The sequence below is a fragment of the Macaca thibetana genome, chromosome 3 (assembly GCF_024542745.1).
Source record: "Macaca thibetana thibetana isolate TM-01 chromosome 3, ASM2454274v1, whole genome shotgun sequence".
Taxonomy (NCBI): Eukaryota; Metazoa; Chordata; class Mammalia; order Primates; family Cercopithecidae; genus Macaca; species Macaca thibetana.
Genome location: NC_065580.1, coordinates 9,102,009 through 9,114,929, shown reverse-complemented (window position 1 = coordinate 9,114,929; position 12,921 = coordinate 9,102,009). Strand labels below are relative to the sequence as shown.

Here is a 12,921-nt window from a genome sequence, read left to right as displayed (position 1 = left end):
CAAGGAGGAAAGCAGGCTCTGAAGTCTCTTCCAGCCCTGATGGAACAAACTACCGAGCCTTATTATGCTAGGTGTTTTCCACATGCCTATTCATTTAATCCTCCAGGAACCTTGTAAGAACGGCCATCCCATTTTATATTTAAACAAACTGTAGCTACTGACGCAAGGAGTCAGGGATCTAATCCCAAAGCCTCTGCCGGGTTCGCTACAGATGGATGTCCGCGAGGATGCCAGGCCTCCGCCTCCCGCCGGGTCTCTGAACGCCGGCTCGGCCGGTCCAACCTCATTCCGCTTCCCGCCACCGAGACGCGAAGCCCCCGCCTGCCCCCAAACGTCTCTGCGCCGCTGGCGCCTTTCTGGCTCCACCGCCTCCGACCCCAGGCCCCGGTCCCCGCCCGCCGCTCCGCTTGTCCTGGGAGTGAGGAGAACGCGTGCCGAGGACCCGGCCAGTAGGTCGGCGGGCACCGCCCTCCCGCTGCGTCTCTGAGGGCGAGGCCATTGCTCCCGCGTCAGACCCCCGCATGGCCGTCAGGTCCTGGGCGGCCCAGGCTGCGGGTCCGCAGGGCGCTTCGGGCCGAGCCGGCGGGGCGCGTACAGGCAGAGAACGCCCCGAAGACCGCTGGGGTGGGATCCCAAGCTCCAGGGGCCTTTGGAAATAAGAATGCGGCATGACGTTGGCTGTGTGGGCTCGGGGCGGACGCGGACCCTACAAGCTCATGGCCGAACCCGGACGGCCTCACCCCGTCAACCTCGGCGTTTCTCTCGGTCCGCGGCCCCGCTCAGCCAATCAGCGAGTGGGCTCCTAGGCAGGTCTTGAGTGACAGCGCGGCGGGCTGGGTCCGGAGGTGCGCGTGCGCGGACCGGCCCGGCTGATCACTTCGGGCGCTCGACTCCTGTTGCGCATGCTCAGCGCGCTGCCCGGCCGGGGACCCGCGCATCTGCAGCGCCCGCTGCTCGGCCCTGCATCCCACCTGGGCATCCTGCGCCCGGCCATGACGGCGCACTCATTCGCCCTCCCGGTCATCATCTTCACCACGTTCTGGGGCCTCATCGGCATCGCCGGGCCCTGGTTCGTGCCGAAGGGACCCAACCGCGGGTAAGGAAGGCGCACAGGCACTGCAGACCTCTCCACTCTGGCCCCTTGGCCGGGCTCTCCCCTCCGCCCCGGGGCGGCGGCTTCCTGCCCAGCAGCGAGCGTCCGCAGGAGGGACGCCAGGAACCCGGACGCCACCTCTGAGGTCTCTCTGCACCTGGGTCTCTGACAGCCGGGAACAGGCAGGAGGTGGGGCGAGAGGGCATATACAGAAGGTAAAGAGAAGAGTGACATTGGAGATGGCTGTCATCCCTCCTGCAGCCAGTAAAGGGCACAGGTGGCACTGACGCAGTTTCTCCACTCCTTGCTAGCTGTGTGACCTGGAGCCAATATCAAGTCTCAGTTTCTTTATGGGTAAAATGGAGATAATGTCGACTCCTGCCTTAAAAGGCTGCTGTGAGGATGACCTGCGGTAACGCATTTAAAACCCCTCGAGTGCATGGCACTTTGTAGGTATGGGATAAGTTTCGCTGGCGTTATTTTTCGAAGGTCCTCTAGCAGATTGCTGCGCCATTCACCAGTTTCTGCGTCATATTATCCTAAGTTGCAAAGCACCCTTCCCTTGACTGCATGTTCCCAGAGGCTGGAGTTTGTCCAATTCACCATTGTCTACCCAGCGCCCAGCCAGGACTGGCACAACCTGCTTAGTAATGTTGAAAAAGGGATCCAGTGCTCCTGTCTCCAGCACCAGCTTGCAGTGCTTTACATCAAAGATCAAGGGCCTGGTTTGGATTAGAGTTAGCTTTGCCCAAAGGCCCTTTGGACTTGTGAGTGCTGCCTTTGTTCTTAAAGACGAGCAAGGCTTGGGATCCCACAGCTTCACTTTGTAAACCATTTTCATGTCTTGCATCTCCTGCTAATCTTGGTGAGTTCTCGCTTCAGTTTGACTGAAATTTCTCCTGCTGCACTTGAAGCTTCTGTCTCTGGTCTTTGAGTACACACAAAGTGGCTAGTCCCTGTTCTCTTTGTAACAAGTCACCGGGCCTCAGAAGTGGCTCACAGGCTGCCTGCTTCTTGTCCTGTCTTCTAGCCTATTGTTTTCCTTCCCCTTGCTCCATGAATTTTGAATTCCACAGACCACTCCCTGGTGGGTTTCCACAAATGCAGCTCTGAGCACTGCCTTTCCGCAACACATCTGCATTAAGATGGAGAAATACTGGGTGGTAGAGAAGGGAGATGAAGGGAAGGATTCTTAAGGCAACTTGGATGTGGTCAAGGTTGGCCTCTCTGTGAGGTGACACTTTCAGTTTTTATTTTCTGGCTTGCTATTCTTACCCTGAGTAGAACTCAGCCTCCTGTGTTCAGGAGGCATCAGGAAGGCCAATGGAAAAGAGCTGACACCAGGAGCTCTTCTTGCTCTGCTCCTGGCCAGGCATTGTGAGGTGCTGGCTGCATCTGTCCTGACCCGTGTCCTCTTCTGCTGCAGAGTGATCATCACCATGCTGGTCGCCACCGCCGTCTGCTGTTACCTCTTGTAAGTACTACTCTCCCCAGCTCAAAATCAGCCAGTTCCTTTGTCCTCCCTCCTTTCTTCTTCACCCTAGCCTGCTCTTCCTTCTGTCCTGGTAGTAAATGCCTTTTGAAAGGCTGAACCTATAAAACAACAGGAGTGGAGGTGGTGTGGAATGGGAAAGAGAGCAGTGGGCCAGAAGTCATGAACCCTGGGCTCTGGATCTGGCTCTGCCCCAGTGTTCTGGCCCTGTGGGCTGTAGTTTTCTCACCTGGGCAAGGAAGGAGTTGGCCACATCAGTGCTGTCTGTGCCTGACTGGGTCACCTGGAGTGATTGTTCAAACAGTTTTCAGGCTGCACCCTAGAGCCATGAAATTACAACTCTCGAGATCTGCACTTGGGAATTCCTGTTGTTCATGAATGCCCCCAGGTGACTGGAATGCAGCCATCTTAGAACCACTAGGTGAGAAGCCAGGCACGGTGGCTCACGCCTGTAATCCCAGCACTTTGGGAGGCTGAGGAGGGTGGATCACAAGGTCAGGAGTTCGAGACCAGCCTGGCCAACATAGTGCAACCCCATCTCTACTAAAAATACAAAAATTAACCAGGCCTGGTGGCGCGTGCTTGTAGTCCCAGCTATTCAGGAGGCTGAGGCAGGAGAATCGCTTGAACCGGGGAGATGGAGGTTGTGGTGAGCCAAGATCATACCACTGCACTCCAGCCTGGGCAACAGAGTGAGAATCCGACTCTAAAAAAAGAACCAGTAGATGAGAGTAAGTCTTCAAACTTGGGATAGGTACCCTGGGGATATAGAAGAACATTCCCAGGGACTCGAGTACCTGGACAGTGTGAAGGAATCAGTTTCCAGATCCTCAGTGTCCATTGTTTGGTCTCTTGCCAAAACTGCGATTCACAATAGCCAATCCCTCTTTATTAAATTTTTTTAAAAAGGAAAAAGAAAAAGGCCCTGCCCCCGCATCCATCCCAATCCTGCTGTTACATTGCTCCGTGTTTAGATGGTCCTGGCTGCCAACCAAGAGATAAGTTCAAGTTCTAGTTTGCGGGGAGGCCTGTCTTGTGGTTAATCGAGCTGCATTAAGGCTGTTGGGCTTCCCATCTTCCTATGTCTTGTACATTATTTTTATGGGTTAAGCTTGGCATAGTTGGGTGTTCTTAGAACAGTCGAAACAGGACAGGTAAAGTGATGAGATGCTGATTCTTTAAGAGGTAATAGATTCTTTTGAAAGCAACTGGAATATTTTCCAGGGTTGCCAAATTTTTCAAATACATAAGACAAAACCCACTTTCAAAAAATTTACTTGATTGATTTCTGATTTGATGTATGTTATCATAGTTAAAACTATTTTATCTGATTAGATCATGGATTCTTTATTCCTATTAATCAATTCTCTTATTTTACCTTATGTTTTATTGATTGATTGATTGAAATGGGGTCTTGTCAAGACCCCTGGTCTTGAGACCAGGCCAGTATGGTCTCAAACTCCTGGGCTCAAATGATCCTTCTGCCTCAGCCTCCCCAAGGAGCTGGGATGACAGGTGCACACCACTGCACCTGGCTGTTAACTAATTAGTTAATTGACATGGTCTTACTCTGTTGCCCAGGCTAGAGTGCAGTGGTGGGATCATAGCTCACTGCAGCCTCAACCTTCTGGGCTCAAGCCATCCTCCCACCTCAGCCTAGCTTTGACCACAGGCGTGTGCCACCACGCCTCGCTGATTTTTAAATTTTCTGTAGGGACAGGGTCTTGCCATGTGGCTAAGGCTGTGCTTGAACTCCTTGGCTTAAGCGATCCTTCCACCTCAGCCTCCTGAGTAGCTAGGATTACAGGCACACGCCACTGCACCCAGAAATGTATAAGCCCTCCTACTGACAAAAACGAAACTTGTTAGAAATAATGATGACTCTTAACACGTGGTTTAACTTAAACACACTTTTTTTTTTTTTCCAAAATTCTTCCTAGACAGAGCATCTCTAAGGCCCTTTCTCTTAATGCTATTTCTAGGTCCTTCAGGGCTTGACAAAAGATTCTCACCTGCCCATGGCAGGGCCTCAGAGGAGCTTGGGTTTGGTAGCTGGGCGAGTGGGGGAGACGGAGTCTACACAAGATGTGGGGTAATCCCAAATACTGACCGAATCAACATACGGGAAACAGAAAGCACACTGCAAATTGGATGCATAGAGGTAGAAAGGTGGGGCCATTCTAAGAAAATGTTACACCTAGAAATTATATTTACAAAACATAAACTCAGAGAGAATGCTGATGTAAAGGAGGTAACAATTTCTCATGGCTTCCTGGGCGTTAGGTCCTCCTACCTACTGTGAGGGATTCATAGAGGAACAATATTGATCCTTCCTGCAGAAACAGACAAAGCAGTGTGGATGGTCATGGGGGGCAGAGCATGGGGACCTACTAACTACGGTGGCAATGAAGGTGGGAGCTTTGTCACGAATGACGGGCCAGACAGCCACCCAGACGTCCAACAGTGATGACAGGTGGGACCAGGTCCCTGAGGGTTTTCTGGCCTGAACAGCGGTGGCCTGGCAGCAGCCTAGGCAGGAGGCCCCGGACCCGTCAGCTCCTCACGTCTTGGGGTAGTTCCTTCTCTCTCCTAAGAGGAGATGATTCTGATGTGCTGCCTGCCAGGCCCACCCTGTTTGCTCTGGTGTGTGGAGCCTGGGGAGCCTGGACAGAAATGTCTGAGGGCACAGCTGGGAGTCGCTCCCAAAGCGCCCCTGAGGCTGCCTCCCCTCTTCCCTAACCCCAGGTTCAGCCCCAACTCGGGGATCCTTCAGATCTACCGAACATCAAATGAAACCGAAACCAAACCCACAAATGCCATACCAACCCCATGAACCTGCAGGAGTGTGGATGGCGCCCTGGGCCCTTCACCCTGGGAACACAGGCCCTGCCATCTGCTGGGTTGGCTGCATCCAAAAGAATGTGACCGAGGCCTCCCCTGTGGGTGTGGGAGGACCCTCCTGTGCCAGGCTCACCACGCTTTGCTGTCCCTGGCAGCTGGCTCATCGCCATCCTGGCACAGCTAAACCCCCTGTTCGGGCCCCAGCTGAAGAATGAGACCATCTGGTACGTGCGCTTCCTGTGGGAGTGACCTGCCTGCCTGACCCAGGTACTGTGTGGACGAGGGCTGGGGCAGGTACCATGTGGGTGAGGGGTGTGGGTGAGAGTGACCTGCCGCCCCGACCCAGGTACTGTGCGGGCAAGCAGTGTGGGTGGGGAAGAGGGGAAAGAAAAGGCTGTGGTTAGACTTCTTGTTGGGATTCAGGCATCTATTTATTTCATGAAAAAAAAAAAGGCGGGGAAAGGACTGAGCATGGACTCCCTGCCTGCCTGGCACTGTGTTGGCCGCCAGGGATGAAATGGGAGCCATGCTCCCAGCACCACTCCCCACCCCCCATCCTCACAGCACTTCACCCCAACGCAAGACCCTAACCTGGACGGAGGGAGGGAGAGGGTAAGCTGAGGACCATCTGGGCAAGGGTGAGGGGGCTTTCCAGGGAGGGTCGGGGGGAGCGGAGTCTCCACCGCAAGGCCGGGACCCTTCCGTGTGATGTGCTTTTCAGGTGCCCAGCTCTCAGAATGCCTGTGGCTCCACTGTCCCTGACAACCCCTTCGTCCGGACCCTCCCCCACACAGCTGTGTCTGGTCTCCAGCTCCCTCCCGCTGGCACCCAGAGACCCGGACCTGCAGGGCCTGCCTGGTCCCTGGAAGTCTTCCCAGTCCTCCCAGCCAGCCTGGGCCCTGGGGAGCCCGGGGCACAGCAGTGGCCGAGGGGATGTCCTGCTCCAGTACCCGCACTGCTCTGGAGTTCGCCGTCTTTCCCAAGGAGATGCTGCTGGGGAGCTGGTATGGGCGGGGTCCTTCCCTTTACGGATGGGGCAGATGCCAGGACTCAGCCCATCCTGAGGAGGACCCGTGTCTGCGTGGAGGGTGCTCCGGCCCAGGCCTGGGAGTCGGTGCCCCGTCAGCAGCTCTGCCACCATCCTGCTGGGAACTGGTGGGCCTCTATTGGGTTATAGGCAAGGCCTTTTCTCTGGCATGGAATTGTTACTTTTCTGACACATCTAGATGTGAAATTTCTGAAAATGTTAAAGTAGAGAAACATTCACACACAAAAAGCAACATAGTCATGTGGGTCCAGATGGCCTCAGTCCTAGATATTGGCACCCTTTGCTGTGTCTCCTCAGAATATCCTGTTCCCCCTCCTCCCACCCAGACCTCCCCTCAGCAGATGTCTTCCCTCCCCGACCCCAGCCTGTCAGTGCAGGTTTGACACGCCGCACTGCACTGAGCACAGGGCAGGTTTGGGCCCTGACTTGGGCCTCAGGCTGCAGTGGGGGTGGATTTCAGAGCCTCTCATGGCAGCATCTAAGTGACCAGAGCTGGGATGAGAGAGGGGAAGGGGCAGTGGGAGTGGCGCTATGGGGCGGGCCAGCCCTGCTCCTGCGCCAGCCCTGCCCTCTGCCCCCGGGCCCTGGGCTCTGTGCTAGGGATGGTGAAGAATGGGGACGTGCCGGCCTGGCAGGAGTGGGAAGCAACACGCAGGGGTCCCGGGCCTCTCCAGCCTTGCCCTCATGCTTACCCAAGCTCCCGGTGTGGTTAGTGGTTAGCACAGAGCTCACCCGCCTTGCCTGGTTCCCAGCTGAGGGTCTGTCCCCACCGGTGCTCCGGGGGAAGAAACGCCAGCCTTGCTTCTGTATGGACTGCTGATCTGGCCTGCTGTCCTGTTCAGTGGGCATTGTCTTTCGAGCAGCAGGAGAATAGGATGCCTCTCACATGCCAGTTCCCGGCTGGCCAGCTGCTCAGGGCTCAGGCTGGGGCCTCCCATTGACATCCTCCCCCAACACTCCCTCTCCGGGCCTCCGTTGCCCCTCCTGTTGGGTGAGGGTGTTGAGTGTGACTTGTGTTGAAAACCTGGTTCATATCTAATAAATAATGGTGATGAAAAGATTACTGTTTGGTGACAAAGCCCTGGCCTCCGCCTGTGTGCAGGTCCCCTGCCCCGCCGACCTGATTCTTGTTTCTCCGACGGGTGGGTCTGGGGAGGGGAGCAGGGAAGGATTCCGGGAGCTGCAGTTATGAACACAGACACCCAGGACTGCTTTCCTGAGATCTGGAGGAAAATCCGGCCCGCTGCTGACTGCCCAGATTCCGCGGAGAACCAGGCCTGGCAGGAAGACCAAGGACTTGTTCAAGTGCAGCTTTGAGCACCACTCGTCTGGGCCCCAGAGGACAGAGTGCAGGACTCCTGGCGCTGTGCAGTGAAGCAGGTCCCCAGCGGCTCCAAGGCCTGCCTCATGAAATAGCCTAGGGCTGGGATCTGCCAGCGCGGCTTCCTGCAGGGCCAGTGGGGAAGCGGGCAGCAGGAGCCCAGCCCTCCAGCCCAGCCTGTAGCTCAGGGCAGAGCTGAAAGAACTTCCCTGGAGGGACAGGAGGGTGGGGCGGGACTGGAAGGCGCACAATGGAGGCACCAGAGCACTGAGGGCGGAAAGCCAGCTGAGGAGCTTGGATGGATCCCAAGGGCCATGGGAGCCGTGAAAGGGATTTAAAGCAGGGCCGTGACACGGCCATCTGGATTTCTAGCGTTATCTCTACAAGCTACACAGTGGCTGGCAGGCTGGTCTGACATCTTTATTAGGGCCCCTGGTGGAAGTGGTGAGGACAGAGAAGCAAGGGGGGAGCTGCATGGCTGTGACCCATAGAGACTGAGGCTGCCGGTGGTGGGGAGTGCAGCAGGGGCAGGTCTGAGAGTGGCTGTGGGAGCTGGGGTGTTTTGTTTTTTGTTTTCTGCTGAGTCGTGTGTGTCCAGGGCACCCCGTGGAAGTGTTGGTAGTGGTTGGATGGGTGGGGTGGATGGTCCGGAGGTAGATGAGGCTGCAGGATGCAGAGTTGGAGCCATTGGCATAAATAACCGGTGATCCCTGAGGGGTGCAGGTTGCTCAGGGGGTTCCGTGTGAGAAAAACCCAGAAGAGAACCCCAGGGAGTGTGAGGTCACAGGGTGGGTGGGTGAAGGTGGGCCCGTGGAGGATGCTGGGAGGTTGCAGGCAGCCAGAAGACAACCAGGTGAGTGTCACTCAGGAGGATGAGAGGTTCAACAGGAGAGAGTGGTTGAGGCAACACAGACCCCCATTGTCCTCTACCTCCAAGAAGTCAAGGTCATCTTTGGTGATGGGCAGTAAAGTCAGACTGCAGTAGGCTGGGAGTGAGTGGGCAGGTGGGGGCTGAAAAACAGTGACCTCAGGATGGGGACCCTGTGGACCCAGTGAAGCTGGACCTGGAAAGATGACACTAAACAAGGAGGGACCTTCTGGGCCCATTTTCCCAGGTCGCTGTGGGTCAGCCCTGGGCCTGGGGGAACCACTCAGCCAGTTCCTGCAACTGCATCTCTAAAGCCACACCCAGCCCGCCACAGGCCCACCATGGGGACTTCAGGTTCAGGATGCTGAAGATCTGCGTTGGCCCAGGATTGGGGTGGGGGGCAGGTATCCCAAATGACTGCTTCCCCATCTCGGTTTCTGCTGAGTTCTTGCCTTCCATAATGTTGGATTGGTGGCATCTTTAGACACTCTCCCGGGATGTGTGTGGCTGTAGGTGAATTCTCACTGAGCACCCTGGGTGGCATCATCTGGACCTGGGAGGTGGAGTCCTGGAGAGCTGCTTCCTGCTCTCTGGGCAGCCTCTGGACTGCTGAGGGCCGGCAGCTCCTTCCCAGGCAGGGTGGCGTTTCTCACGTCTTCGATCCTTCCTTCCTGTGCAGCCATTCCAGGAGAGAGGAGAGGGGCCCAGAGCTCATGTCCACTGCACTCCCTGGCGTGATCTAGTCTCCCACGCTTTGGTGAGGACCATGTTCCTCCCAGAGGCTTTCTCTCCACGCCCGAGGCGGGAACCTGCAGGGTAAGTGGGTCTGTCAAAGATAAACTAAGCTGGACCTTAGTAAAAGCTACGAAAACAGATCTTATTCATTAACCACTGATGGGAGAAGCTGAGCTCCATTCAGATCTGTGCAGGGGGACTGGACAGTTTAATGGGAGAACGTAGGAGTCACGAAAGGGCACTCCGGGGCTCAGGAACCATGGGAGTGAAGACTTACAAAGGGCTGTTTGTGTTACTGTGGCTGGGCCAGCTGTGTGTGCCAGCTGGCAGTGATGGAAATTAGCTTCTGTCCTCCCCCAGAGCCTGGGAGACAGGCCCCATCCTTCCTGATGATGCCATTTCAAAGGACTGGCTCTCAGGCTCTTGAGAAAGACACTCCTGGACAGACATGTGTGTACATCTCAAAGGGACAAGGGAAGGAGGTACAACTCTAAGCGTTTTTAACGTAAATGCTCTAAGAAAGTTGGGTGGGGGGGTGGTCAGAGGCCTGTTGTCAGGTGTTGGTAGGAACAAACACTGAACGATTTTGACGGCCTTGAGCTTTTCAGACAGGAACTCAAAGGGTGGCCAGGTGGTCCCAGGGATGCCACTTTGGGCTGCCAGAAGCCATGCTAGGGTTGGTCCAGTCTCTTGGTGCAGGGGTTTGGACGCAGTCACTATGTACCCAACTTCTGTTAGAGTTCTCAGTTTCAAACCCCACCCACCTCCCCCAATGTGGGAGGCACATCAGTAAATATCAGCCTCTGATGCTCATGAACCTACACGACGCAAAAGAGCTCTAAAAATGGGCCGTGGCTGACAGCAGGGCAGCCCTGAACCATACCAAGTGGCAGAGCAGGAAGTGGCCTTGGAGGCCACGCTGAGAGGGAGAACAAAGCCACTGAGAAAAAAAAGTAAAGGTAACCAAGAAAAGTTAAGCTGCACACAAAGAGTATGGCCAACAGAGGGCAGCACCTACGGGCAGGATGAAGTCTCCAGGGAGACCTTGTCCAGTCGGTGCATCGCTGGGGGTGGATGGTGTGGAGGTCAGAGATGGTGGCCCTAGAGCCATAGGCTTGAGCAGGGAGCCACAATAATTCTCCAGACAATACCACAGCCTGGAGGAAACGCCCTTCAGGAATATTTCATAGTGGCAATGGCTGACAAGCATTGAGCCATTACAAGGTGCCAGGCACTGCTTCGGAAACCAAAGGACCATGCTGAAGAGCCCTGCCGTTCTCCAGTCTGATCCCAGGCTTCCCGAATCGTCTTCTGGTTCCATCTTCCGGAACTGTTTCCTACCTCAACATCCCTGAGAGATCTAGCACATTCCATTCTGTAACAGGGATGCCACAGATTCTTGGTGGACGGAGGGAGGTGCTGCTCCTGCTGGCCATAGGGTGCACGCTCCCTGCAGAAGCCCCCGAAGAGCAGCCCTCGGTTAATTTTGGCTACTTTGAACAGAAATAGGATAGTTGATAATTCTGGAAAAGTGAGGAGCTGGAGGTGAAGTGAGAGGCGTGGCTAATCTTATCTGCGTGCTGGACGTAACCTTCCGCTGATAAAGCTTTGGGCTTCCGGGAATGAAATCAGCTGGCAGCCACCGCAGTTTTGCTTGACTTGTAACACCGGAAGATGAGGGCAGATGATCAGAGTCCTGTGTGCATTTAGGGCACAGACTGGGTTAGCAAATCTAAATACGAATCTCTCATTGGGGAAATATTGGTCAAAAGGTAGAGAATTTCAGTTAGACAAGAGGAGTAAGTCCAAGAGACCTAGTGTGCAGCCCACAGTGACAAAGTGCTCAACAGTGTGTTGTATGCTTGGAAATCGATAAGAGTAGATTTCACAAAATGAAAAGTGAGGTATGCATTTGTTATTAGCTCAATTTAGCCATTTCACAATGTATACACATTTCCAAACATGGTATATACCTACATGTACGCAATTTTTGTCAACTTAAAAATAATTGAAAAAAAAAAAAAAAAGAATCACTCAAGCCAAACAAAACAACCCATGGAATTCTGGGATGGAAGCCATGCCTATTACAACAGAACCTCCAGGGATGAAGGAGGCTGGGGCTTTAGCCAGCTCTCCAGGTGCCTCTGCCACAGGCAGACCCACACGGGGCCAGAGTTCGGGAATCATGCGCCAGGTGCGGCCTGCAGTGCTACTTGTCAATGTAGAGTGTGGTCTACCTGTAATAGAATAACCTGGAATGCTTGAAAGTACAGGTTCCTGGGTCCCACACTGCACCCTGCAGGTTTAGAGTCTCACACGGGATTCTAGACTTCACATTTTAAACCAGCTCCCAAGGGTTACGGTGCTAACCGAAGCCCTGGAAGACAGGATGTCCAAGCCCTGGCACTGTTGACAATTTGGGCTAGATAATTCTTTGGGTTTTTTGTGGGGGACGGGGAGCAAGAGAGGGCACTGTTCTGTGCATCCTACGATGCTTAGCAGCACCCCTTCCCTTTACCCACCAGATGCTAGCAGAGCCCTTCTCCCTGCTCCTGGCCATGACAACTATAAATGTCTCCAGCCATTTTGAAATGTTCCCTAGGGAAGCACCCCTACCATTGAAACCACTGCTCTAGAACCTCAACCCCTCAAGGGATTTCCAAACTTAGTTATCACCCCAGACCCTCAGGAAAGGAGGCTGGGGGCCCTGAGGGGAGCCGGATGCCTTCAGCTGGCTTCCCCAGCAGGACTGGAGCTTCTGACCAGAAGACCACACCCCAGCAACAAGGAAGCCCCCAAGCTGCCAGGGACTACCAGGTATCAGAGCAGGCACTGACCCCAGCACGAGCTGGTCCCTCTGCGAGCTGGTGCTTCCCAGGAGGCCGGGGGCAGGGAGCTCCGGCACTGCCCCGAGCCCAGTGGAACTTGGTGTTCTCCCTGCAGGCGGCTCCCTGAGCAGGGTGGGTGGACATGGTTGGGATGGATATTTTCAGACCCCTACAGGACCCCCGCCTTGGCTCTCTAACCTCAGGATTAAGGGTCATGATAGCAGCAAGGGTCTTCCGCCCGCCTGAAATGTCAGCATTTCGTCCTCTGACAAAGACCTGGGACACACTGGGGTGATGACTTCATCTTCCCATTCCGTGTCCCATACAGCAGGAGCCCCAGGCTCTGAATTCCTGCAGATTCTGCAGCGTCAGTCAGCTGCAATGCCAGGTGCAAAGGCCTTGCCCTTGGCCGGCAGCAATTGATTCAGCAAACATATTTCTCTTTTTTTTCTCTACCCAGCCTCCCAGAAGCAGTTGAACTTCACTTAGCAGCTCAGCTCAGCTTGGAGGTTAAGAGTGCGGAGCCTACACCTGGATCAAATTCCAGCTCTACTGATGATTAGTTGAGTGAAAGTGACTTAATCTTTCTGAGCCTCGTTTTTATTGATGAATCAGGATAATATTAGTAGCACCTGCCTCATAGGAGTTGTGACTATGAACTGAGATAATCGACTAAAGTCCTTATGTGGTCGATA

The 12,921-nt window shown here is 54.7% G+C and overlaps 2 protein-coding genes across 4 annotated transcripts in view; both read left to right on the top strand.

Moving 5' to 3' along the window:
- ZNF775 (zinc finger protein 775) overlaps nucleotides 1-12,921 on the top strand; it is a 153,796-nt gene that overhangs the window by 48,461 nt on the left and 92,414 nt on the right. The gene's annotated exons all lie outside the window — the stretch shown is intronic.
- ATP6V0E2 (ATPase H+ transporting V0 subunit e2) lies at nucleotides 871-7,532 on the top strand. 3 transcript variants are annotated; one of them, XM_050785947.1, is made up of 4 exons: nucleotides 871-1,096; nucleotides 2,520-2,567; nucleotides 5,582-5,650; nucleotides 6,148-7,532. In XM_050785947.1, the coding sequence occupies exons 1-4, from the start codon at nucleotides 903-905 to the stop codon at nucleotides 6,488-6,490; spliced, it is 654 nt and encodes a 217-aa protein (XP_050641904.1). In that variant the 5' UTR covers nucleotides 871-902; the 3' UTR covers nucleotides 6,491-7,532. The 3 variants fall into 3 exon arrangements, with proteins under 3 accessions (XP_050641904.1, XP_050641902.1, XP_050641903.1); XM_050785945.1 differs by having other exon boundaries at nucleotides 878-1,096; nucleotides 5,582-5,693; XM_050785946.1 differs by lacking the exons at nucleotides 871-1,096; nucleotides 2,520-2,567 and having other exon boundaries at nucleotides 5,581-5,693.